General features: G+C 44.1%; 4 protein-coding genes across 4 annotated transcripts; 1 reads left to right on the top strand and 3 right to left on the bottom strand.

Moving 5' to 3' along the window:
- The first annotated feature begins 1,531 nt into the window (after positions 1–1,531).
- Positions 1,532–6,083, top strand: LOC131850746 (uncharacterized). Its single transcript, XM_059201100.1, has 2 exons — positions 1,532–1,716; positions 5,294–6,083. The coding sequence occupies exons 1-2, from the start codon at positions 1,587–1,589 to the stop codon at positions 5,938–5,940; spliced, it is 777 nt and encodes a 258-aa protein (XP_059057083.1). The 5' UTR covers positions 1,532–1,586; the 3' UTR covers positions 5,941–6,083.
- An 8,967-nt stretch (positions 6,084–15,050) lies between these two features.
- On the bottom strand, positions 15,051–18,407 carry LOC131850600 (uncharacterized). Its single transcript, XM_059200897.1, has one exon. It carries the CDS (start codon positions 18,405–18,407, stop codon positions 15,051–15,053), a length of 3,357 nt encoding a protein of 1,118 aa, XP_059056880.1.
- Positions 18,408–21,116: 2,709 nt separating this feature from the next.
- LOC131850201 (uncharacterized) lies at positions 21,117–21,530 on the bottom strand (the record flags this gene model as incomplete). The annotated part of the gene is made up of 1 exon (XM_059200375.1): positions 21,117–21,530. A coding segment is annotated over exon 1 (414 nt), but the record flags the coding sequence as incomplete, so codon positions are not given.
- A 2,534-nt stretch (positions 21,531–24,064) lies between these two features.
- LOC131850586 (serine/arginine repetitive matrix protein 1-like) lies at positions 24,065–25,976 on the bottom strand. Its single transcript, XM_059200875.1, has 2 exons — positions 25,181–25,976; positions 24,065–25,134 (listed from the first exon to the last, which is right to left on the bottom strand). Exons 1-2 carry the CDS (start codon positions 25,974–25,976, stop codon positions 24,065–24,067), a joined length of 1,866 nt encoding a protein of 621 aa, XP_059056858.1.
- Positions 25,977–27,691: the final 1,715 nt, after the last annotated feature.

Genomic DNA, 27,691 nt, shown 5'->3' with positions numbered 1-27,691 from the left:
CCTCTATTTTTTGTCTATAGAAAAAATATAACATAAAGCGACCTCCGGCCGGGTCGGAAATGAAACTTCCTCCCGGAGGAAGTGCCGTGGAACTCTATAGTTGGGTGCTTTTTGTAGACCTCTTCGATTCAAGAAATTAATGCTACGTGTACACAGCTCGCAGTATTAATAAAACTAATGGGAAAAACACCATGTCCTAGGGAATTAGATAATAGAACTGACTCGATTGCGAAGTGCGGAGTGCGTAGCAGTTTCTGTTGACTGGCATGCCTAATCCTTGTTAATGTGTATTTATTTAAAAAGCAACACGCACGTTTCTTTCTTGTTATACTTTTGATGGGTCTGCGTTCTAAATAATTGATAGAACCAAAAAATGTGACTGTTCAAAACTGCTTATATTAAGTTTATTTGGGTAAAGATTATTTCTATTTTTATTATTATTGATGCGAGTCTTATAAAGTTGTTGCTAGGATAGTGATTATTCAGCTGAAATGTCGACGAGATAAAGTGTTTCACTTTACACTATATTAGCTAATAAACTATTAACATCATAAAATACTGATATGTAGTGCAGTTAGAAACAATAGAATATTTTTAATTCACTATTTCTAAAAACAAGAATAATTAACTTATTAATTAACACGACTAGATATTAAAGTATTTATAAATTTTATTTCCAATTTGATTCAATAAATGATGTACATATATTTATAACTTAATAATTATGTAATTTATTCATTACAATAATATAAAATAAAATAACATTAACTTTAAATTAGATTATTAACAACAATGCAGAATAAGACATACTAAAATTAAATGGAGACTGTAGTATGGGTACTAACTGACAGAAATACATAAACACACTTTATTTGTAAATAAATAATACACAAAAAAACATAATAAAGAATACAATGAATGTTTTACTCGTGCGAAGCATCGAACTCTCGACCTTCAGATGCAACGTGTTACACCGCTAGACAACTCGGGTCAAGTAAGTTTGCAGTCGATATCTACTACGTGAAGTGGTAAACATAAAAAACAGGATGTAGGTATGTAGGACAATAGACTTTCATTTGTCACAGACAGACGACTACCATGTGTCGACTGCAGTGTTTGTATACAATATATACTTACGAACTAAATAGCTTTTACTTTGTATGTGTAATGCACGGGTTTAGATTTGTTTTTATTATATGTAGATATATTTAGATTCCTTTAGTATATGAGTAATCAGTAGTTAAGTTGTTTGTTGTAGTGTAGCCGTTCAGTTGTAATGCCGTAATGTTAATAAACAAATTAATTAGGTATTTATTTGTCTTTGTACTCTGATATTTGTAACGAAGTACGCGATACTTGTGTACCGGTGGAGCGTGGCGTAATATTTCCTCGAGTGGGTAATTGTTGGCGGGTGAGGAGCGCGGGCTCGGCGCGGCCGGTGTGCGGCGTGCGGGCGGCGTGCGGGCGGCGTGCGGTGTGCGGGCGGCGAGCGGTGCGGGTGCGGGGGCCCCGCGGGCGGCGGCCGCGCTCAGTCAGCCGCGCGAGCCCGCCGCCGCTCCACACCGCCCGCACCGAGCCCGCGCGCCATGGAGCACTTCATAGAGACCGTGCGCAAGTACCCGTGCCTGTGGAACACCACCGCCATCGAGTACCGCGACCAGGAGCTCAAGGACGCCGCCTGGGCCGAGGTCATGAAGGAGACGGACCTCTCGTCTGGTGAGTAGCAGTCGCCTGTCGCCGTTGGCCGGGAGCCTGGAGCCGGTCGCCGGCGGTGCTGAGGTTCGAGTCGCCGGCCGCCATTGCGCGTCGCGCGTCGCCTCACACACGTCTCGCGTCCGTCCCTCCCCCCGCTGGCCCCCTGTCCCCTCCCCCCCCCCCCCTCCCCCTCACCACCCGCCGCACCCCGTCCGCCCGCGGAGCTCGCTCCACGCACCGCATTCACAATATAATGTTGTGTCGGACTATAGTTACGATGCCCACATTTCACACTGTGGCATATGCAACTTGTTTCTTTTAATTCAGAAATAGAAATAAACTTCATTCAAATTAACTTAATAATAATAAGTACTTTTGAATAGTCATATTTTTTTATTCTATCACTTAGTTTAATTAAATATACGATTACATTCATTTTGTCCTCTGCCGGGTATGAATGAATATTTTATATTTCTATCTGGTTTTAAAAAAAAACATATTCCATTTTCTTCTTGGAGTTTCGGCGGCCTCAACTAGTTCCCTATAGGGTTGTATTGTAACTGACGTATCATAATATTCTAATAACTATTAACTTTTGTCTAACTAGTAACAATAATAATAATTCACACAGCGCCATCTAGACCCAAGTTACGCTAGCTAAAGCTTGTGTTATGGGTACTAGATAACTGATACAAATACATAGATATTTCATTTTCGTAAATACATACATATTATACAAAGAAAACGCCCAGATTAATACAAGCGATAATAAATACAAATGTTTGTGCCGTGCGAGGAATCGAACCAGCGACCATCGGAAGTAAGACGGTGGCTAACCAGCTAGACCACCGAGGCTATCGTATATATGAGTACGTTTCATATATGGATGATGTCAAACAAGCACCGGTCGGTGGGTAGGTGTGCCGCGCCGCGTGGCCGCCTGCAGCCTGCCGTCTGCAACAGTAGGGGTGCTACTCGCGTGATGACTACCCTTGTCATATCTCACCCTTCATTACAAAGTGCCTCCAGCTATCAAATATAGAATATTATTGTAACTATAAAGGCCATTAAATGTGTAAATGATGCAACTACTAGCTGTTGATTGTTAGTAACGAGGACTCATGACTAGCAATGTACCATGTCAGGTTGACCTCCACGCGGTTCCCCCTGGAAACCATCGTGATAAATTCCTGGTGAATTTGTCACGATGTGCTAACTGACCTGACCTCATGCTCATCTTATCATCCTCCACTGGTGCCCTGCCAGCGTAAACCGTTAGCGCAGGCGGGTGCACCATTCCATTATCATCAAAATAAAAACTACTAGCTGTGCCCGTGGTTTCAAACGCATCAAATTTATGGGGCCCCATAGCCTAACACAATAAACAGTTACTTACATTATTACATAGCACAATCGTAATGCGTCTAATTCCGGAATGCAGAACTTTACAGATTAAATAAATATAATAATTTAAAAAAACTGATAATTATGTATCATAAATATAATATAAGTATTAATCCACACATACATTCATAAAAAATGTATATAATGAAATAGAAATAGAAATAGAAATAATCTTTATTCAAATAAACTCATTACAAGCACTTTTGAATAGTCATATTTTGATTCTACCACTCATTCGGAATGCAGATTCATCACAAGAAGAATGAGCAAGAAACTTGTGTGTTGCTCTTTTTAATAGATGTTTTTTTTTATATAAATAATTACAGTGTAACAAGTAAGAGGCATGCGACAATCAACATAGAAATCGCTACGCACTCATTATTAGTGTAATCAGATAATATTGTCAGTGCTATGTATTTAAAATTTTTCTACAAAAACATTATTATCGTTAACGAATTCTTCAATTTTATAGTAAGCTTTTTTGCAAAGGAAGTGTTTTATTTGACATTTAAATCTTTTTTCTGGCAGATTTATAACAGACTCTGGTATTTTATTGTAAAACCTTACGCAATTGCCATAAAACGAATTACTAACTTTAGCCAAACGACATTTAGGTAAAATCAGTTTGTTATTGTTACGTAAGCTTTTATTAGTGCAATCACTAACTCTTTTGAAACTGTCTATATTCTTCCTGGCATACATGATATTTTCATAAATATATTGAGAAGCAACGGTGAGGATATTTGATTCCTTAAAGCACTCTCGCAAAGACTCCCTGGAACCCATGCTATAAATGGAGCGAATGGCCCTCTTTTGTAAAATAAATATTGTATTTATATCAGCTGCTTTGCCCCATAACAAAATACCATACGACATAATGCTATGGAAATAGCTAAAGTACACAAGTTTAGCCGTTGCCACGTCTGTTAATTGCTTAATTCTTCTTACCGCATAAGCGGCGGAACTAAGTCGACTCGCTAATTTAGTAATATGAGCGCCCCATTGCAACTTGGAATCTAATGTGATACCTAGAAATACAGTATCATCCACAAAATTAATAGGTTTATTGTCCAACGTGATTTTTGAATCTCCCGGCCTTACATTGGGGAGAGTAAATTTGATACATTTAGTTTTATTTGCATTTAGTAACATGTTATTAGCCGTAAACCATTTTAAAACATAAGAAAGAGCACCGTTTACTTCGTCCAAATCATCAATATGTCGATTGACTTTGAATACTAATGAAGTATCATCAGCAAACAGAACTATGTCAGCTATCTTTTCTACCACATAAGGAAGATCATTTATGTAAACTAAAAATAAGAAAGGACCTAAAATAGAGCCCTGAGGAACACCCATTTTAATACTAGTTCCCTCAGACTTTACACCATTTATTTCGACAACTTGCATTCTATTATTTAGATAGGATTTCATCATGCTTTGTGCTTCATATCTAATGAATGAATATTCATTAAATATGTTATTTGTTTTTAATGTAAATTTAATTTAGGAAATTTTTGGGATTTATTCGAGTTTGTCAACGAGTTTCACTAGTAGTGTTACTGTCGTGCTGTAACAGTTATTTTACGATCATTAACTCATTAACTGACTTTAACTGAAAACTTAAAAATCAGTTTTTATGTTGTTTTGTTGTGTAGTGTGTATTTTTAATAATATACATTACTTTCCCGCCTCCGCTTACTACGTCTGAAGATATTATAGTAATATAACAGGGAATATTATGAGTGATTTTATTGATGTGAATATATGAGTGACTATATGATTTTATGAGTATTTATGACACAAACACGCCTCTCGTGTTAGTACTGTAATTTATTCTATACTGCCCACCTTCATGAAAGAGGACTACTGGCCGAAAGGTGTGGTGTATCGGCGCTACCGTGGCAGATTGCCGTCTTCAGTGCCGTGATCACACAGACAATATCATTGTATTAGTTTTTAAATATTATATTACATGTATGTTAGTCTATAAGGTATTTATAATATGGGCCTAGTTGCCTGAAATAAATGAATAAATAAATAAAAAAATATATATATTACGTTTCTATCCGTGAGAACCTATAAGTGGCCGTTCTCATTTAATTATGTTTATAACTATGTTTGTAAATAGCCTTGATTTTCCGAAAAATAAAATAAAAATGAAATTAATAATGATTTAATTTACGTTTTACAGTGAAAGAAGTAAAACTGAAATGGAAGAAACTACGCGACAGTTACCGCGATGCGCTCAAGAGACAGAGCGAGATGCTGGCCAAGGATCCCAGTAATCCGACGAAGAAGAACTACCCCTGGAAGTATATGGGGCTGATGCAGTTCCTGCAGCCGTACATGAGCAATCGCAAGAAGCCCGCGGAGTCGTCGGGGTTCCAGGCGCCGCCCGCGCCCGACAACGGCCACGCGCAGAACGGCGTGGACGGGCACTCCAGCGACGAGTCGGAGTCCGAGGCGGAGTCCTCGCCCAAGAGGAAGAACTGCGAGCAGCTCACGGTCATCGACCGAAAGCTCGACTACCTGTGCAAGGCGCAGAGCAAGCGACAGTTCACGGAGGCGCAGTACCAGGAGAGGAAGCGGGAGGCGCCGGCGGTGACCGTGGACCCGCTCGACATCTTCTTCAACAGCATGTGCCAGTCGACGAAGAGGTTTCCGTTCCCGACGCAGATCAAGATAAAGAAGACGCTGTTCAACGCGGTGATAGAGGCGGAGGAGGCGCTGGTGGCGGAGCAGCAGAGCTACGCGAGCCTGTGGGCGCAGGGCGCGGGCAGCTCCTCCAGCAGCGAGGCCGGGGAGCCCGCCGACGACGACCGCCCCCGCCCGTCCTGAGCCCGCCGCCGCGCCGCCGCCCTCCACCCGTGGCTGCGCCAGCTGTACGCCACCTACGCGCACTACGCCGCCCTCGCGGCCGCCTCCCCCGCGCCGCACTGACCGACCACAATTACACTGATGCGGTCGCTACGTCTCTGTCCAGTTGTGATGTGTACAACTCTTGTAAACTTCCATGTTTAATATACATTATCTATATTATTAACCGGGTCTAAACAAGAATAATTTTGTGGCAAATAAAGGTATTTACCTCTCTCGACGTTTCGACTAGGTTGCACTAGCCGTGGTCACGAGCTGACTGGAGCAACAGCGATGTCAATGTAGATAGGTGACAGCAGTTATTTCATCTATAGTCACTAGATTGTTCAACTTATCGACTGTTGATGCTACTGATCTTTGATTGAATTTATTTATGACTGCAAACGTCTAGAGAGGTAAATACCTTTATTTGCCATAAAATTATTCGTTTTAAGACCGGGTTAATAATTTAGATAGTGAACTCTATTTGACTACCTGGAGTAGTCCGACCACCAAAAACACTTTCTAGTCCTAAAAATTAATAAAAATTAACGTCTTGACAAGTATTGTAATCGTGACTTAAAAATTGGTGGTAGATGTACCTACAAGTCTGAGTACTGCTCTCTCTGGTCACTCTCTAGTATTTCTCTTACCAATGTGTAACAAGTATTATTACCTGAAACGTGTGACGCGTGCATGAATGTCACCATATGATTACATAAGAGCTGTGAATGTTATTATTTTGACTCCTTTGTGATGTCACAGCATCATGTGATCTGTTTGATAAGCCAGGGTCATTGGACACTACACGGGAAGACCCTTCAGCTCGTATATAAGTAATGTATAAACATGTGAATAAAAGAATTATATATATATATATATGACTATGACAGAATTGCCACAATTAAAATTTAAGATGTGACAACGCACCCATTTATAATTAATACGATTGTAATATGATATTTTTATAAACTATAATTATGTTTTTTTTAATGCTGTTGGCCGCAGCTGGCCTTTACAGCTTCACCGGACGATAGGGGGTGAGTGCAGATGGCATACCAAACCCGCGGAAGGACTTATGGAGCGGCTAAAGACCAACTTCCGCCTGAAGGATATGACTTAAGTCTGAGGGTACCGCTAGGGGTTCGAACCTCGGCTCAGGCCATCGTAATTTCGATCCCCGTTTGAATTGAACGGGGATCGATCGGAGGGGAGTAATTATGTTTGTGGCACCAATAATAATGTTATAAAAGTCTACTTTCTAACATTTTTATTCTAGTTATTATTAATAATAATGTTCCTTTGTGACATTTCATGAAGTGTGTTATATGTACATTATTATGACTAAGGAGGTATTATTATGTCCTTATGTATAAAATCTAAACTTCAAGCGACGTCTGTACATACATGTGTATTTCTAAAGATTTTTACTTGTATCACTTAGGAGTGGAGATCAGATACAAGTTTTTTTTTAAAGTAAATTCAATAAACTTAAAATTATCACTTTACATGAAAATGGTTTTAAATTTTTCAGTTTACTACCTTTTTCTGTAAGAATATTCTACGTATTATTGTCTCTCTAATAAGGACCTTATATATTTTTATATGATGTATAAAGTAAGTTTTTAGCCCAATATAAACGAGTAATGAGGTTGCGTATGCGGTATGCCAGAGTTGTAATTAGTGATATTATGTAAATACTTTGGTACCTTGTCACAATAACAATTGGTGAACGGATTGTTGTATGTGATGATACTCAATATAATGTAAATATATTTGAATCAAAATTAATAATGTGACTGAATTGAAAATAGATATTATCGTTAGCTTTAAGACTAGTTAGTTACACATATTACATGTCAGAACTAAACTTGAACTAGTTTCACAATTGTAAAGTTCTGAAATATGTAATAGAATTAAGCAATTCCCATTGTGTATATCTTGAATAAACATTTTTGTATTACATTTTATTTGTTGTAATTATTTACCATATTCTTTGTGGTTGCAGTCTCATTTCTTTAAGCCACTTTACTAGTTAGGCCAGCGGTTTTGATTGTGTAAAATTTTTATCTTATCTGTTATTCTGATGTATAAGCTATATTACTGTAAAGTGTTATTAAAATCTGTTTAGTAGTTTTTGCGTGAAAGAGTAACAAACGTCTATCCGTACTTTACCATTTACTTGGAATGACAATGGAATAGTACACCCGCCTAGGATGATATGATGAGCATGAGGTCAGGTCAGTAGGATCATCGTGACAAATTCTTCAGACATTTATCACGATGGTATCCAGGGGAAACCGCTTGGAGGTCAGTCAACTAGAGCTATATTTATACTACACTACACTACATATGTACTTACTACGTACTACCACAGGTACTACTTTCTTCATTACATCACAGATAATATAATATTACATAGTTACATAGTACAAAACAAAGGCGCTGTCTGTCCGTCCCTATGTATGCTCAAATCTTTAAAACTACACAACTTTAATAGATAGAGATACAAGAAGGTGATGGAGTGTCTGTTTGTAATATTAAAATAACCGTTTTTTACTACATATATGAATATAAATACAGTACATACACCCTAATTACAATTTTTACAATTTTTGTCTGTCTGTTTGTTCCGGCTAATCTCTGAAATGGCTGGATCGATTTTATCGGGACTTTTATTGGCAGGTAGCTGATGTAATACGGAATAATATAGACTACTTTTATGTTAGAAAAATAAAGTTAAATTCCACACTTACGAAGTCACGGGTACTTTTCACTTTTGCGGCACTTTATGTGTCACCTATATTTCTTTTATTAAATGTTGAATAAAGAATTTATCTATCTATAAAAAAATCGGGTTGTGGCTGTGTCGTGGACACGGCCGTAGCCGTTTTACGTGAATACGTAAATATACTTAACGTGTCATGTGATGTGATACTTACTGTGAGTCAAATTTATACTAATTAGAAATTATTTGACGCAGCGAAATTACCTAAAAATAGCAACGCTTACCCCTCCCCCGCTACGATTCAAAATCAAAATCAAAAAAAAAAATAAAAATTCAAAAATAATTATTCATGTAGGACATTTTAGCCGCTTATGAACGTCAAGTTTTTACATTATAATTTTTTTTCCCTACCGTCCAGTTCGGTATATAGATCCAATTGAGAAGAACTGGCAAGAAACTCAATTGCATAACTTTTTTTTAAAAGCCAGTTTATTTACAATGCATAGGTATTTGTATAGGTGTCTATGTCTAACATTAAAATCCCGTACATGAAAACTATTGCCATGTGCGCTCGTCATTCAAGTAATCGTTTAGTGAGTAATAGGCCTTGCTCTGTAAATATGATTTAACAGATGTTTTGAATTTATTTAAGGTTAATTCCAATATATGCTTTGGTATCTTATTGTTAATTTTTATATTTATATATTCGTTACAATCCAACATCGTAACCAATTGTTTGATTCATTACCTATCCGTGTAATCCTTTAATTTTGTATATACATTATATATAAGTAGCTACGATACCAAAGGGTATCCTCCGATTTTGTTGTCAAAAGTTTTTTAATTGCCCCTCACTATGAAAGCAAATTTAGTATTCACGTCAAAAATCACATTGCACCGAAATATGTGTTCAGTGCCTGTGGCCTCGGATCAGCTGTTTTGTTTGGGGTAAACACGTTCGGTGTACGTCACCGTAAATAATATCCCCAGCAGTGCGGGACGACTGAGAGAGCTTTCAAACGCGCCGCATCCTGTTTACTGGAAATAGCGTGAACCACGCTCAGCTGATTGCCGTTACCTTTCTCGAGGGAGCTGATGGCTGCTGCACCATTCTCCACCCTATAACAAAGGGGTAGGTTCCACGCGTGGCGAGTTCCGATTTGGAACGCGTTAGTGTTTCCTAGAACGTGCAACAGCTGTTTTCTGTCAAAGGAAACATATGTTTCAGGGTGGCGTCGGCGTGCGCGCACCTTCCCATAAACACTGCGACGGATGGGATTCGCAGAAACCGTAAAGATGATATTCGTCGGTTTTTTTATATAAACCTACGGAAGGGACACGTACAGCCATTCATAATTATGTCAAAAAAACATGTCGTACACTGTGTTGTACTACTAAATATATGAAAATAAACAGACGAGGGTATATGTATTTAAATGTAACTTAAAAGTAGTGCAGCCATGTCTTAAAAACGATATATTTATACTCTTTGGCCAACATCGGAATTTTGTTGCAACATAGTAAGTGCAATGGTTTTATTGATTAGTGATTTTTTTATAATAGAAAATCCTTTATTCGAATAAACTTAAATTAAACACTTTTGAATAGTCATAGTTATCCCTTTTTTAATCTGCAGCTTATCCAGAAATCAAATTATTCTGTCTCATCACAAGAAGAATGAGAAAGCAATTTTTTTATTGATAATAATATTCCTAGAATACTAGTACGTAACTATGTGTGTATATGAAATTGGTTAGGTTTGTGATTTAGGTATATTTCGTTCCTTTATAATTAATTTTCTTTTTGAGTATTTAATTGAATTAGTGCTAATTGGTGGTTTGTATTCACACACTTAAACTTAAAAATGTAAAGTAATAATAAAATTATTTAAAAGAGCAACACGCAAGTTTCTTGCTCGTTCTTCTTGTGAAGAGACAGCATTCCGAACGAGCGGTAGATTAAAAAATGTAATGACTATTCAAAAGTGCTTCAATGTAAGTTTATTTGAATAAATGATTTTCTATTCTATTCTATTCTATTCTATTCTATTCTAACAAAAATTAAAAATATTAGTTTTAACACACACACACACACACACACACACATGAAGTTTGAATATTATAATATTATCAGTATTATATATATTTTTGTTGTTATTTTAAATGTAGGAATCTGATGGTAAAGAATTTCTAAATCGGTCCAGTAGTTTTAAGTGTCTATTCAATGCAAACATCAAATCTTTCCTATAACAAAAAAAAATAACGAACTAAAGTAGAATATATATGTCCCTAATAATTGTAGATTTCTGTGTCATATATCATGTATTATAAAAACCAGTAGAACTTCTATGGGAGAATATCTGAGGTCTAGCATACTTACTCACTGATAGCGGGTTCAAATTCCGCATAATACAATCATTTGTAGGCAAGACAAGGCATTAAGCCTTCATAATTAAGTCTAGACTTATCATTTTTATGTGACAAGTGTATATTTACAGTAAATATACTTGTACACCAACTTCGCTTACTTTGACACCAGATGGCGCTGTGTGCCACGTTCTGGCGAACTACTGACGTTATACTGTTTAATGTTTTTACAACCAAAATCAAATCACATCTGTCTTCATTCCTGTAGGTCTAATTACATACTGTTATGATTAGTTTTTTAATAACTTCTTAATAAAATTTACAAACGTAAAGTCAGTACGGGGCGTAGTTTGAATCCGAGAACTGATAAGAAACTCTGCTCTCATTAATTTCAATCAGATTGTTATGGATCGGATCACAATGATGAAAACACGTAGTTTATGATAATATTATATAAATACGAAAAATAGATAGTAGCCGATTCTCAGACTGACTATGTATATAAAAATATATATATAATAAAAATAAATACTGAATATGTATATAAAATTTCATAAAAATCGATCAAGCCGTTTGGGAGGAGTATGGTAACTAACATTAACACGAGAATTTTATATATAAGACTAGCTGTACCCGCGACTTCATCCGCGTGGAATTTAACAAATAAGTTAATTAGAGATTTTTTCTAAAATAAAAGTAGCCTAAGTTACTCCTTATTACACCAGCTATCTGCCAATAAAAGTTCCGTCAAAATCGGTTCAGCCATTTCAGAGATTAGCCGGATCAAACAGACAGACAGAGAAAAATTGTAAAAAATGTTATATTGGTGTATGTACCGTATTTATATTCATATGCATGTAGTAAAAAACGGTTATTTCGATATTACAAACTGACACTCCAATTTTATTTGTATGTAGAGATTGCATCTCACGTGACAACAGATCGAGTTCTCTAATTCGCTCCATAAATAAGGCGGGGCGCACACGGCCGACTTGCAGCCCAACGTACCGACCTTCCGCCGCGCCGTAACATAACGACAACCCGCCACATGTTTCCTATCACAATTAACATTCCTACAGAGTTCCAGACAGAACGGTGCTCTGGCTTTACGGCCAAAATAATAAGCAATGCTAAATATAGCCATTCCATGGGAGAAACGAAGAAATGTGTCAGACTCGGGTAATAGCTCACTAAATCAAGATAGAGTTACGTGTGCGTCTGATGTCACGTGACCGTGACGAGATGTGCCGCAAGCCTCGCTCCTCCTGTCCTCCTGAAGGATGCTGTGGATATGTCGACTATATCCGTAACAAATCTCAGTTAAAGAAAGAATAAAAAGTCGTAAATGATAATTATTGTTTATATCTAATAAAATATAGCAAATATTTAATCGCTGGTCTAGTGGTTGAGCACACTGCTTTACTGCTGATGGTCGCAGGTTCGATTCCTCGCACGGCACAAACATTTGCATGCGAGTACGTTTGTGTGTTTCGGTCTGGATGTTTTGTATCATACATATTGTATGTATTTACGAAAAAAATATCTATGTATTTGTATCAGTTGTCTAGTACCCATAACACAAGCTTTAGCTAGCTTAACTTGGGTCTAGATGGCGCGGTGTGAATTGTCCTGAGATTATTATTATACTATAAAGAGGAATACATTACGTTTGTATGTAGTATCATATGTGTCTATTTACCAGTACGTATTACTTGATTTATAGTGTTGAGTTAGGACAGGATGTTGCAAGTCATCGAGCCCCAGTCCGAAGTTCAGTTCTCGACCGTAAGTGTGTTCTCTTACAAGACTTCAATGTCGATTGATGACTGGTGTTGTGTTGTGGTCGCGCCTCGTCCGACCCTCGTCACTTTCGCCCTTAGGTTCCTGATGTTTTCATCCCTCGCTAATACGTTATGCCAGGGTTTCCCAAACTGTCGTCGTTGTTCAGAAGCATCCCGTGTCAGAGCGCCAGGCACATTAACAGAAAAACTACTTAGTACTAGTCTAGTAATAGGTTAACAGAGAAACACTATTGTTAGTACTAGTCTAGTAATAGGTTAACAGAGAAACACTATTGTTAGTACTGGTCTAGTAATAGGTTAACAGAGAAACAATATTGTTAGTACTAGTCTAGTAATAGGTTAACAGAGAAACATTATTGTTAGTACTAGTCTAGTAATAGGTTAACAGAAAAACACGAATTACGTAATTCTGGACTAGTACTAAAAATTTTAAAATTACATATTTGAACAATATTCTTTTTCTGTTAACCTATTACTAGACTAGTACTAACAATAGTGTTTTTCTGTTAACCTATTACTAGACTAGTACTAACAATAGTGTTTTTCTGTTAACCTATTACTAGACTATTACTAAAATTGGTAAGTATTTTGGGGGCTGGGTTGAGGGGCGTCGCAAAAGATAGCAAAGTTCCAAGGGCGTCACAATGGGGGCAAGGGGATTGTTAGTAATATGGACTGCTGACCATTTCTAGCAGTGTACCATGTCAGGTTGACCTCCACGCGGTTCCCCCTACAAACTATCGTGACACTGTGAACTGACCTGACCTCATGCTCATCTTATCATCCTCCACTGGTGGTCCGCGCTAATAAACGTTAGCGCTGATAAGATGAGTATCTTATCATCATGATAAATTCACCTGAAATTTATCACGATGGTTTCCAGGGGGAACCGGGTGGAGGTCGACCTGACATGGTTCACATTAATAACGATCCCAATCTAATCGTACTAATTGTAGTGTAGTGAGTGCTGATTGAATTAATTAATACATGAATATATTAAGTGAATGACGACCTCGGTGGTTTAGCGGTTTGGCACGCCGCTTTACGTCCGATGGGCGTGGGTTCGATTCCTCGCACGGCACAAACATTTATATTCATGAGTATGATTGTTTGTATCGCTCTGGGTGTTTTCTATGTATAATATGTATGTATTTACGAAAACAAAATACTACATATGTATTTGTATCAGTTGTGTAGTATACATAACACATGCTTTAGCTAGCTTAACTTGGGTGTAGATGGCGCTGTGTGAATTGACCTGAGATTATTATTATTATTATTAAGTACATTGTCTAGAATAACTGCCCATAAAAAGGGCGGACGGATCAGTGTAGGTTCAATGTTATCATTGGCGACCGGGCATTCTGTTGCTCTTTGTTGCTAAGTCAAAATAGGCCGGAAAAAGGATCCCTTTTGGAGTACATAATTGGTTTATAGAATCTCATTATTATTATAAACGAGAAATAAAATAGAATAGAATAGAAAATCATTTATTCAAATAAAGTTACATTGAAGCACTTTTGAATAGTCAATACATTTTTTTTAATCTACCTGTTATGGCCGGTAAATAAAATCCCAGGGTTACTTCACTGGTTTAATTTCTTGATAGTTACAACTTGCTGACCGTACTGAACTACTGAACTGAATATATAATACTGTACTGCGTAGGAATATACTGAACTGGTACTGGAATAATTTTTCATACAAATTTCGTTGGTTACGTATTCCGGAGGCAATACCTTATCGCGAGCTCCGTGTTTTTAGCTCGATTCTAAAGTTAATTTTCATTATGACTTTTGAGTTTTTCGATGTTATTACCTCTGTAACACGTTTTCCCCTTATAATTCTTATTTACATGTGAACTTCGCATAATTCCCTATCTAAAAAGTACACATACATAATCATCACAATAGTATTTCTTATAAATACAAGGTAAATTATCTCTAACTTACACCGATTTTCACTTTTAACAATAGTGAAATACTACAACTATAACATGAACATTACTTATATCTAGTTCGTTATAGTTATTTTAATCATATAGTTTATATTTACATAACTAAATACGGTTTACATACATTATTGCTCGTTTTTTCATATATCATACTGTTTGTATCATTTTCATTATTTTAAACTTATCTATATGATATTATGCGTTGTATTTTAATTTTACATTATTATTGATCTTATTCTACGTTATTTCACGCTGTCCTCTACAGTCTCCCCCCGGCGTAGTGACGACGTAGCCTCTTCTGGTGACAGCGAGGTTAGTCTTGCATCCTGGATTGTCTCCTGCAGCACCGCTAGCTTGGAGGTTGGTCGCCGGAACACTCCGCTCCGTGTTCGGACGTCCGCACTGCGCACCTGACCATCTGGGCCCGGATATACACGTTCCACAATCCCTCGCGGCCATGTATTGCGAGGCAGCGACGAGTCGACCACGATGACCACGTCCCCTTCAGCGATCACTCGGGGGTTCTGTGGCGTTCCTCGTCGTGGCACGAGCGTCGGCAGGTACTCGTGGAGCCATCTCCTCCAAAACTCGTCTGCTAGTCCTTGAGCTGCTCTCCAGGTTCGTCTGTCAGCCAATTCGCAGGGTCCCACGTACGGCTGGCCTGTTGATGACCCGATCAGGAAGTGGTTAGGAGTTAACGCTTCAGGGTCGTCAGGATCCACCGACACGTGCGTGAGGGGTCTCGCGTTGATAGAGTATTCTGCCTCTGTCAACACGGTCTGCAGCACCTCCTCTTTTGGTGCCTTCTCGTTCAGCGTAGCGATCAAAGCGGTTTTTACTGACCGCACCATTCTCTCCCATGCTCCACCTTGGCTGGGAGCTCCAGGAGGGATGTACTTCCACTGCATCCGATAATGGAGTCCTAGTTCCTGCATGGCTGGAGTCCAATCCGCGTAGGCCTGTCGGAGCTCAGCATCTGCTCCTTTGAAGTTCGTCCCATTATCGCTGTACATGGTTATGGGCCATCCGCGTCGAGCTGCCATTCTTCTTATTGCCATGATTGCGGAATCCGTAGATAAGGATGCTACAAGCTCTAGGTGAACCGCTCGTGTTGTCAGGCACGTGAATAGAGCTCCCCACCTCTTCTCATGACGTCTACCGATCGTCACCGTCATGGGACCGAAGTAATCCAACCCGCAATGAGAAAAGGGTCTGTGGAAAGCTCCCAGTCGTTCTTCGGGTAAGTTTCCCACAGGCGGCTTCTTAGGATTAGCTCTTCTCACGTGACAAAAGGCGCAATCTTTCGTCAAACTTCTGACTGTCGGTCTTAGCTTTAGGATCCAGTATCTCTGACGCAGGTCATTCACCACTCTCTCTCGGCTTCCGTGTCCCGCTCTTCTGTGCTCCTTCATTATTAATAATTTGGTGAAGGGATGGCGACCGTCCAACACGATGGGATTCTTCATATCCGCGGACACGTGTGCAGCTTCGATTCTTCCATCCAGCCGTAATAATTTTTCCTTATAGATTGGATGAAGCCGGTATAGTGGACTTGTTCTCGGAAGTGTCTTTCCCGTCTTCATCAGCTCTATTTCGGCGCGGAAGCTGTCGTTCTGTGCCTTCTGGAGCCATAAAAGTTCTGCCCTTCTCAAGTGGTCGACGTGTAGAGCAGCCCGTCGATCCCGGCACTTCTCCGGGAACAGCAGCGCCATTGCTGTCGCCCTGATAAGACGCTCGTAACTAGAGAAGCGTGTTACATCAGGTAGGCAATCTAACCTGCAGTCGTCTTCTACTGCGTGTAGAATGATCTGTTCGTCATCTCGTTCTTCGATGATCGAGTGTGGTTGAGGCCATTCGTTCATTGGTCTCGATAGGAATTCCGGACCGCGGAACCATGGGTCTTCGGGGTTCTCCGGCACGTATCCTGGTCTGGTCGCTATGTCGGCGACGTTCTGCTTGCTCGTTACCCATTTCCACTGGTGTACTGACGTCAATTCGGCGATCTCTCCCAGTCGATGCGATACATAGGGTGTATATCGCAGATTCCCGTTCTGAATCCACTGTAGAACCACTTGAGCGTCAGTCCAGAAGAAAACAGCGTCGGCTATCCATCGATGATCTTTCACAATATTGCTTCCTAGCCTCGCACCGATCAGTGCGGCTTGCAATTCCAGTCGCGGGATCGTCTGGCTTTTCAACGGAGCTACTTTAGCCTTTGCTGCTGCTAAAATAGTCTTAACGTCTCCGTTCTCTTGTTCCAGCCTCCAATAAGCTGCTGCGGCGTAGGCGTCCTTGCTGGCATCGCAGAAGATGTGCAGCTGTCGACTTCTCACTGGACTCCCCCCGTTGTAACTTCGCGGTAGTTCGAGGCGGCTAATATGTTCGAGGTTCATTAACCACTTGGCGAAGTTTTCAGAGGCTTCTGACGGCAGCGGTTCATCCCAGCCCAGTTTCTGTCGCCACAGGTCTTGGAGTATCATTTTCGCGGTGATCGTATAGCAGCTGAGTAATCCCAGCGGATCGTATATACTCATGACTGTGCTTAGAGTTTCTCGCTTGGTCGGTGCACGAGTCATATTGTATACTTCTCTGGGAACTCTATTCAGTGAAGTATTAAATTTCAACACGTCGTTCACTGAGTCCCATAACATTCCCAATGTCTTCTGTTCATCTTTGGTGATCGCTTGCGTTGTGTTTTTCGCATGCCGATCTTTCGGTATATTCTTCATAATGTTAATATTGTTGCTCGTCCATCCTCTTAATCTGAAGCCTGCCTTCTTGTGCACGTAGTCCACTTGACTTATTACTTTTTCAGCGTCTTCTTTTGTGGCGTAACTATCCACATAATCGTCCATGTAGTGGGCTTCCGTTATTGCACGAAAAGCTTCGGGATGCGTTTCATTATATTCTTGTGCGTTCTTATTTCTGACAGCGTGCGCCAGAAACGGTGAACTCGTAGCGCCGAAAATCATTGCTGCCATCTTATATGTTGTGGGCGGTTGATTTTCATCTTCCCTCCACAGGAACATTTGCGCAGGTTGGTCTTCTTTTCTTATTTTTATTTGAAGAAACATTTCTTCCACGTCGGCTTTTACGGCGACGGCTTCTTCACGGAATCGAAAGAGTATTCTCATCAGTGATATCAACAGATCAGGGCCTTCTAGCAAGAAATCGTTCAGGCATACTCCGTGGGTTTTAGCTGCGGCGTCGAACACCAGTCGCACCTTTCCCGGCTTGTTTGGATTTCTAACGGGAAAGTGTGGTAAGTACCATTGCACTTTGCTGCCTGTTTCTGATCCGTCACACTTTACAGCGTATTTCTTGTTTACCAAGTTCTTTATTTGTTCTTCGTATTGTTGTTTCTCTTCAGCTGATCTATTCAATTTGTGCTCTAGATTTTTCAGTCTTCTGAGAGCGTTGTTATAATTTACAGGTAACTCGATGTCGTCTCGGCACCATAGGAGTCCGACCTCGTAGTGTCCGTCTTCTCTTCGTTTCGCTGTTCTCTCGAAGATGTCAACGGCACGTTGATCCTGTTTATTTAACTTCTTTTCTGTCGCTATTCCTAGTGCGTCGATTTCGAAGTGTTTCTTTATCATTTCTTCTAAGTGATCGCCTTGTGAGATGACGTTCACTACGTGAAGGATGTTCTCGCAATCTTGCTTTATAATCTTTTTCGGAACGCTTCCATGGATCACCCAGCCGAGCTGTGTTTTAGAGGCAGCTGGTTGATTTTCTTTCCCATTCTTAGTTCTCTGGACACGATCAGTTGCCAGTTGTCGGTGCCTATGAGAAGTTGTGGTTTCTTATTCTCATAGCACAAGTCTTCTTGTTTGAGATCTTGAAGATGTTCTAAGTCCAATAGCTTTTCAGGTATTGACTGACTTAATAAATTCATGCCGGTCAATGTTCTGGCTGTCATGACGTGTTCCTTTCCGTCTTGACTGCGAATGTTCAACTTTATTGTTCGGCTGTTCATTTCTTTATGTTCTGAATTTACTCCATGCATTGATAATGTCTTAGAGGGTCCGTCGGCTCCAATCGCTTCTGCTATTTCGTTATCCAGCAGCGTGACTGTTGAACCTTCATCGAATAATGCATAGATCTTCGTTTCTCCTTTTGGTCCGCTTATCGTTACAGGTCGTATTTTCAGTTTTATTTCTCGTCCGTGAGCAATAGATGCTGTTGCCACGGTGTCTTCGGTTTCTGAAACGGTTGTTACGGATGATGCAACCGTTTCCTGGTGAAGTAGCGCATGATGCGGTCGCTTGCAGCCGTTGCTTCCGCAGCTCTTCGCTCGACAGTTCATTCTTCTATGTCTTCGGGATAAACATTTGAAACATAGCTTAGCGTTCTTCGCCGTGTTCCATCTTTCTTGTATGTTCTGATTGAGGAACTTAGAACACTTAGGTAAGTTGTGTCCTTGTCCACAAGCGGGGCATTTCATGATTTCCTCTTCGTTTTCCTCGGTGTTAATTGCAAAAACCGGCTTCTTAATTCTGAGTTCTGTGGTTTTAACAACAGGTCGAGGTACTTCTTTCTTCACTGTATAGAACCCGTGCTTCAAGGCTCTATCAGCTTCTCTCATCAGAAATTCCGACAGCATAATTATTTCTGGCTTGCTACTTGTTTCTGAAGCCTCTACTGCGTAGTCGTACCACCTGGTCTTCTGATGAGGGCTGAGCTTCTCCAGTATGTCTCTGATAAGCAATGGATTGTGAAGATATCCTTGCTTTAATCTTCTCAGGATAGCTACAGCGTTCTGAATTTTAACGGCGAATGTATTTAATTCGACGGCTGTTCCGCTGAGTCTCGGTAGTTTTTTCATGTCTTCCATCAATCGATCTATGATGACTTCCGGTCGTCCGAAGCATTGTTCTAATGTCTTCATTATTTGATCAGGCGGTGTTGCGACACCTAGTAACGGTGCAACCGCTTCTTTAGCTTCCCCGCGTAGGCAGTTACGAAGGCGAGCTAAGTTTTCCATCGGCGTGAAATTATACATGGCAGTTGTATCTTCCATTGCCGTCTTGAATTGTAACCAGTCGGTCGGTGCGCCGGTGAATATTGGTAGTTCGGAGGCTTGACGAGGCGGCGGGCGGCGGGTCATCATTTTTTCTAACACCTCCGCTAATTGTTCTACCCCTCGGCCACGTGATCTTGCTGGAGTAGGAGATTTTTCTCTGTGTGGTGTCTCCCATCCGACACGCGTTTTATAGCCTTCTGTTGTTCGTCTTCTGTGCGGCGTATCTACTGGTTTTGATTCCATCGTTGCAGTAGTGGTGATCTGCGGAGGGTAGGGTGCAGTTGACTCCCCCGTGCTGTTTCCTGGTCGGGGCCACTCTCGTTCAGCCAGGCAGTGACGCGTTGCTTCACTTGTTCTGGTGGCTCCTCTTCTTCAGTATTACTGTCCTCTTCTAGCGCGGCCATGTCTGCAGCGAGCTTCTTTTTAATCAGTTCCGCTTCTATCTGCAGTTCCCGTCTTCGTATGGCTGCTAGTTTTTCTTCAGCTTCATACTGCATGCGAGCAATAACGCTTGCAGTGGAGCGGCGCGTTCGTATAGAAATCGCCTTTCGTGGAGTAGTGTACACTGGATCTGGTACATTCTGTACGGTTTCTCGGGCTTCAGGTACTGGCGCTTCCCTTGTACTGGCTGCGGTCGCGTCCGTCCGGTTCGCGGCACGATCGGCAACTGTAGCTCGGGCCTCTCGGTCGGTTTGTTCAGCGGCGCGTGTCCCTCGTTCGGTATGTATCCCGCCGTGTGCAGGATGCTGGCTCGACGACGCTGCTGCCGACGGAGAGCGTGGGGGCTCCGTATATACCCTTCCCGTTTCTTCGTTCCCAGCTTGACTTCTTGTAACGACCATTTTTTCTTCCGTAGATCCGGCTACTCGAAGGACCACACAATGTTATGGCCGGTAAATAAAATCCCAGGGTTACTTCACTGGTTTAATTTCTTGATAGTTACAACTTGCTGACCGTACTGAACTACTGAACTGAATATATAATACTGTACTACGTAGGAATATACTGAACTGGTACTGGAATAATTTTTCATTTATTATTGGGTCGTCCGCTGGTCCTAATTGGACCGCTGGGTACGGGCCCCGAGCTTACGCTCTTTACCCGAGCATACTGCTGGGGTATACCACCCCAGCGTCGTTCGTTTACCGGCCGGCCTGCCGGCCGGCCGGACTTTCCCGCAGCCGGCTGTGGGAGTCGTGTAAGAGGACTCTATAAGTCGCTCGCCGAGCCGGCTTAACGCCGCCACGTCACGTAAATGACGTGATCACTCGGTGGAGAGTAAGTCGCGCGGGAGCGCGCGAGTGGCGTCCGGTGGGCGCGCGTGGAGAGGGGCGAGGTCGCGCAGGTGCGCTTCGCGCCCGCTGTCCGCGCGCGAGAACATCGCGCGCGTCAACCGGACGACGAACTGCTCCACCGATGGGACCTTGAGGTCGCGGGCGATCACGTCATTACGGACGTACCGTCCGGCATTTGTGCACAGACGGAGGGCGGCGTTCTGTTGGACCTGCAGTCTCCGCCGCTGTGAGGCCGAGCACAGTGCGTACCATGCGGGGGCGGCATATGTGAGCCGCGAACGAATGTAGGTCTTATAAATGCCTACTTTCGTCCGCAGCTGCAGCCTGGATTGTAAGACCGGTCGCAGCATAGCGCGCGCGGCCTTGGCTTGGGTGACAACCCGGTCCACCTGCGGCTTCATACGCAGCGACCGGTCGATTTCCACCCCTAGGTAACGCACTGTGCGTTCCCACTGGATGGGCTGGCCTCTCAGTAAGAGGGGCGGCGGGCATTTGCACCCGGGGCGGGTAAGCAGCGCCACCGTTTTACCCACGTTAACGGTGGTACGCCACTTATCCAGCCACTCGGGGAGCAGGTCCAACAGCCGCTGCATTTTGCGAGCGGCTGCGTAGGCTCGGCGAGACGACGTAAGGAAGGCACTGTCGTCGGCGAAAAGAGCGAGGACGACATCCCTCTCTCCCTCTCGGAGCTCATCCCTCAAGGTGGGGATGTCGTCTGTGTACGTCGCGTAGAGCGCTGGCGAAATGCAGCTGCCCTGCGGGACTCCGGCGGCAATTGGGCGTGTGGTAGAGTCACAGTTCTCGACCGAAACATAGAAGCTCCGGCCCGAGAGGAACGAGTCCACTACTCGCACGTATGCTGACGGCGTGTTGGTGTCGAGCAGCTTTGACACCAAACCGTCGTGCCACACACGGTCGAACGCCTTCTCTATATCGAGAAATACGCCGACCGTGTAGTGGCCGCGGTTGTGCTCGACAGCCATATGGTGGAGCACGCGCGTCAGCTGCAAAGTCGTCGAGTGTCCGCCTCTGAAACCGAACTGCTCGTCGCGAGGCGACAGAGTCGGTCTCAGGCGGCGGAGCAGGAGGCGCTCGAACGACTTTGCTACGTGCGAGAGCAGAGTGATGGGCCGGTAGCTTGCCGGCAGGCGCTTGTCCTTGCCGGGTTTCGGGAGGACTATGACTCTACCCAACTTCCAGTTGGTAGGGAAGTGGCCGGTCCGGAGTATACCGTTGTAGAGCCTAGCTAAACACGCTAGGGCTCTACGGGGCAGCTGTGCGAGCGCTGCGGTGCTGATCCCGTCCGCTCCGGGCGCTTTGCGCTTCGGCAGGCGGCTGACGAGCCGCCTTACCTCGCCGGGCGAAACGAAGCTCACTTCGTTTACGTCCGGCGACGGAGCGGTACGGAAATCGCATACGCGACGTACGACTCGCTCGTGGTGCTCGACGACAGTGCTGGGTGCGTCGGCGGCGATTGGATTGGCCGTGAATTGCCCCTCCAAGTGCTGTGCCAGGATTTCTGCCCGGTCTTGGGCTGCGTAACGACGTCTGCCCGTCTCGTCAAGCAACGGGCAGACGGGAGGTCGTGCATTGGTGAGCTGTCGATTGAGTTTGTGCAGGTCGGTATCGTGTTCGCCAGCCCGGGATATGACACCATCCCAGGCGGCTCCACGCCAATCCCGCACTCCCTCCGACAGCTCTGCAGCCAAGCAGTTGAGCTCACGCTTGACCCGCGGGCAACGGGTTCGGGCCCATAGGCGACGGAGATTCTTTTTCCGGGCGAGTTTTTCGCGCAGATGGTGTGGCAATTCCTCTCGACGGCGAGAAGCCACGTTTATTGTGGTAGTTGCCGCCTCCACTGCGGTGCGGATTCGCTCCGTTATGAGTGTGGAGGCGGCTTCGACACCCGCTGGCGATGATAGTTCGCCGTCGAGGTGTAGATGCTCCAATTCTGCGCGAAAAACACGCCAATCCATCCGCCGCCTCGACGGTCTCGTCGGTGTGGTGGTGATGGAGAGGTCAAGCGTGGCTAGAACTGGGAGGTGCTGCGTGTCAAGGTCGTACAGCACCTCCAGTAAGACCGGGCAAGGCACAGCCTGCACTAGGGCAATGTCCAGAACGTCTGGGCTATGTGTGGGATTTGAGGGTACGTGGGTTGGGTGCGCTGGGCCCAACACCTCGTACCCGTGGATCTGCGAATCCTGGAGGAGTCTTCGACCTATCGGCGAGCACAGACGGGAACCCCAAGCCGTGTGCTTCGCGTTTAGGTCGCCCATAAGCAGGGTGGGACTCCTCCCATCCAGAACGTTCCGGACATCGGAGGGGCTGAAATCCAGTCCCGGGGGACGGTAAGCTGCCAGGACCTTCAGTTCCGCGCCGTCGACGTTGATGCTGACTCCTATGGAGCGCATGACGCGGAACTCGGGGCGCTCTAACTCCACGTGGACTACGTCCCGACGGACTAGTACCGCCGTACCGCGGTACGCAATGCCCGCCGGTGACGTTTCGTCGCGTCTATACACGTGGTAGTTAGGCACCCTCAACGTCTCCTTTTCTGTGAGCTTCGTTTCACCCAGGAGTATGATGTGCACATCCTGGGTGCGAGCTAGGAGACGGAGGTCCTGGACTTTATCCTTTATTCCCCCGGGGTTCCAGTACACAATGCGCAGGCTAGTACCCGCCATTTGTGTACTGTTGGATTTTGGCCAATCCATTTAATGCCGCCGACTTTGTGTCCGCGCCGGCCGCGAGCGTTGTTAGCAGCTCCGTCAACAGGCTAATAAGCATGTTCAGTGCTCTGTCGACGGGCGCTTGTGTGAAGGGAGCGGGTGCGGTGTATATCGTTCGCGCCTCTGGGTGTGCGGTCCGTGTGGGGGGCGCGGGAGGTGCGCGTCTTGCGTCCGCCTGTGGCGGTTCGAATGCCACTCTCGGCACGCTATGTGCCGGTGGCGCCGCCCGGCGGCGACGTGGCGCAACTCGTGGACCCTGTGTTGGGACGGCATACATGGGAAGGCCCCAGGGGGTGCGATGTACGCATAGCTTGTAGGGGTGGGATCGGTAAGAAGGGGATTGGAGTTGAGGCCGTAACTGGCCCATCACCGCGCCTCTTCTTGCCGCGTCTTCGGCGGCGGCGTCTTTTATTTTCACCGGTGTCGGTGCCGCGATGCTTCGGCTCGTTGGCTGGCGCCATTAGGTTGGCGCCGGCTGTTTCCTCGACCGTTATTACGGGAGGAGGGGCCTGGGCGACGTAGGTACGCGGCGCCGCGGTGGGTTTATTACGACGCTGTGTTTGCGCCACGGGCGTTTTTGTCGTCGCGGTAGGGACGGGGGGGCGGGGTTTGATGCCCCTCTGCCGTGCCTCCCTCTTATACACCGGGCATTTTCTGTCGTTGGCCGTATGTGCCTTGGCGCAGTTGGCGCATGTCGGTTTTTGGTCCCTCGGCCTGTCGCAGTTCGCCGCCGGGTGCTCCCCACCGCAGCGAACGCATTTCACAGGCCGGTGACAATTGGCCGATGCATGGCCGAATGCCTGGCATCTGTGGCATTGTGGCAGCACCGATGCCGGCTTCCACGCCTCAACGACGACGCCCCGCATGTACAGGAGCTCATCAGTCGCGTACAAGCGTGTGAGCTCGTCCCTGTCCATGGGGTCGAGTTGGGCGTGGAAAATGCAGCCGGGGCGGCCGCGACGCGCGGGTATGCCCCGCACTAGCCGCACTCCGAACCCCTTCTCCTGCAGTGCCTCCGCAATCTTGTCATTGGGCGTGTCGGCTGGGAGTCCTCTTATCGCCACCTTAGTGGGCAGTTCGGAGGCCAGACTATAAAAGTACCAACTTATTGTTGGGTCCTTTTCGCTGGCCTCTACCAAATACCTTTGGACGGCACGGAATTCTTCGTCCGTCCTAGGTAGGAATCTGACCCCCGTGCCGTAGGGTCGTGCGTTGGGTGCCTCCCCCAGTACGCGCCTGAGCTGGTCGAAGTGGCGCGTCCAGTTAGGGAGGCGTTCTGCCACTATGGGGGTATTTTCCTCGCCCTGTGGCGGGTTCAGCGCCTGCGTCGGCGTTCCTCGTCTGAGAGGGGAGGGGCGGAGCGAGGGCCGGGGCAATTGAGGTGGCAGGGGCTGGGGTGGCGGGGGCCGCGGTGGCGGGACCCGCCGCTACTGCCGCGAATGACGGCGGGGTTCGTCGTCGCGGCGAGGGGACGGGGGAGCATCGGCTCGGGCGATTGTGAAACCGCCTCGAGTGCCACATAAGAAGTGGCGTCATATCCACCCCTATCCAATGTGTAGGAACGGGGTAGTGGCGAGGGTGCTCGCGATGTCTCGGGCGACGACGCTGGTGACGGCGACGAGCATGCGTCACCGTAAAAACGCCTGTCTTCCCCTCCCTCCTCGCTCCCGCTATCCGGCGGGGGGAGGGTGAGCGCGGAGGGGGTGAAGGCTTTCGCCGCACGGTACCCGACTGGGACGGTAGGGGTTGGTAGCCCTTGTCCACAAGCCGGATTCTCGGCGTCGGCGGCACCTTCACTAGGTCAAGGTCGCGGGGGGGGGACTCCTCTACGTCCCTCCGTTTGTCGCCTCTAGCGGGCGAGGTCGGCGACGGCGGTGCGCGTCTTTTAGATGGGCCAGGTTGCGCGCATCTTTCCCCTCTGCCTGGTTCCCGGTCGGCGGCATCATTGCCGCTTCCCGCGAGGGCAGAGGGGGTGCCCTTGGATGCCGGGCGAGCGTGGAAGGTCCCCAGCTCAGTGGCGGGGACCAGCTTGGTCGGGTTCCTTAAATCCCGACGCACAACAGTTCGGGGAGCTCCCCTGTCAGGAGGTTTCCTGGGGGCTTTGCCCCTTTGCGACATCACGACACTATAGGGTGATGTATTAGGAAAGGGGACTGGAGGGGTGGAAGAGGGTGGTGTGGGGGCTGGAACCCCACGACGAACCTACCGAAAAGTAGGGAATTCCGCCCTGAAAGGGCAGGAGATCGCACTGTAAGACAGTCGCAAGTGGATTGCAGCGACGAATTTGCACCAACAAATTCGGTCTGCAATCCTAGCGCGTTCTCTTGCTAAACAAAGTACACTTTGTGTAGTTGGATTACGCACTGTATCGCTCTCAACAGTTTGCGCAAGTGGGCACCAGTTGCGGGGCTCACTCTGGAGACTCGACGGCGAACCGGAGTCTCACAGAGGATCACACGACCAACGGTAAACTCAACAAGCAACAAACTGGAAAGCGACCCTAATTTTTCATACAAATTTCGTTGGTTACGTATTCCGGAGGCAATACCTTATCGCGAGCTCCGTGTTTTTAGCTCGATTCTAAAGTTAATTTTCATTATGACTTTTGGAGTTTTTCGATGTTATTACCTCTGTAACACGTTTTCCCCCTTATAATTCTTATTTACATGTGAACTTCGCATAATTCCCTATCTAAAAAGTACACATACATAATCATCACAATAGTATTTCTTATAAATACAAGGTAAATTATCTCTAACTTACATAGATTTTCACATTTAACAATAGTGAAATACTACAACTATAACAGGAACATTACTTATATCTAGTTCGTTATAGTTATTTTAATCATATAGCTTATATTTACATAACTAAATACGGTTTACATACATTATTGCTCGTTTTTTCATATATCATACTGTTTGTATCATTTACATTATTTTAAACTTATCTATATGATATTATGCGTTGTATTTTAATTTTACATTATTATTGATCTTATTCTACGTTATTTCACGCTGTCCTCTACAGAGAGATAGTACGGACTATCCGTGATATCCGTGTTGAGATATCACGAATATCATCCTTCTTTTGTCTCTATAAATCTTTCCTCTCTCTCTCCACTCTTTCCAATTACTCTTTCTCTGTCACTTGTCTTTACCATAAAGTAAAGAGATTGGATTAATTTTAGAGCATAGAATAAATTGTAGATTTTTTTTTCTATGACATTAAATTATTATACATATGCATAGTTATGTAACGGAATGGCAAGTAAGCTGCCTGATGAAAAATACTTTTTACAAGGACTACCTGCACCTTTACATATATTTATATTATTAATTGTTTGTTTTTAATCTATCAATTTAAAATATTAGGCTTCATCTATAAAAGAAATTTTTTTTAATATATTTAATAAAAGATACATTATAATAAGCAACGGTATTATAATCGTACGCACAGAGCAACTACTATATTTTTATAAGACTTGACACCGCATTTCCCACTAGAAATGTTTTTTTAATTGAGGCGGCCTGCATATTTCGCTTCAAACCTTCAAATTTATTTATTTTATTTCAAAATTATGCAAACAATTGCTTGCAAATGCCATGTTGCAAATAAAATGTTATATTTAATCGAATTAGGTGTTAATTTGCGGAAGGTGGTTATGGAATATTATATATTTAGGTGAAGGAATTTCACTATTTAATCAATTTATATTATTTTGTTTAATTCCGCTACAACTAGTATGTGTGATGAAATTCCGACCGTTATTGAACGTAGGTTCAAAAACGGTCGAAAAGGGTGTAGACCCTTATTGCGACACGTGTTTGGTC

Source organism: Achroia grisella, unplaced genomic scaffold (genome assembly GCF_030625045.1).
Source record: "Achroia grisella isolate CSIRO2021 unplaced genomic scaffold, CSIRO_AGI_Agris_v1 utg114, whole genome shotgun sequence".
Classification (NCBI taxonomy): Eukaryota; Metazoa; Arthropoda; class Insecta; order Lepidoptera; family Pyralidae; genus Achroia; species Achroia grisella.
The sequence above is the reverse complement of the archived record's forward strand: the minus strand, read 5'-3'. Positions and strand labels throughout refer to the sequence as shown.

Bases quoted from the DNA above. Each gene is read 5' to 3' on its own strand.
- LOC131850600 (XM_059200897.1), bottom strand. From the start codon at position 18,407: ATGATAAAGAAACACTTCGAAATCGACGCACTAGGAATAGCGACAGAA.
- LOC131850746 (XM_059201100.1), top strand. From the start codon at position 1,587: ATGGAGCACTTCATAGAGACCGTGCGCAAGTACCCGTGCCTGTGGAAC. The intron at 1,717-5,293 runs GTGAGTAGCAGT...TACGTTTTACAG, and splicing joins GGAGACGGACCTCTCGTCTG to TGAAAGAAGTAAAACTGAAA.
- LOC131850586 (XM_059200875.1), bottom strand. From the start codon at position 25,976: ATGTCGCAAAGGGGCAAAGCCCCCAGGAAACCTCCTGACAGGGGAGCT. The intron at 25,135-25,180 runs GCGCTGAACCCG...CCATAGTGGCAG, and splicing joins GACGAGGAACGCCGACGCAG to AACGCCTCCCTAACTGGACG.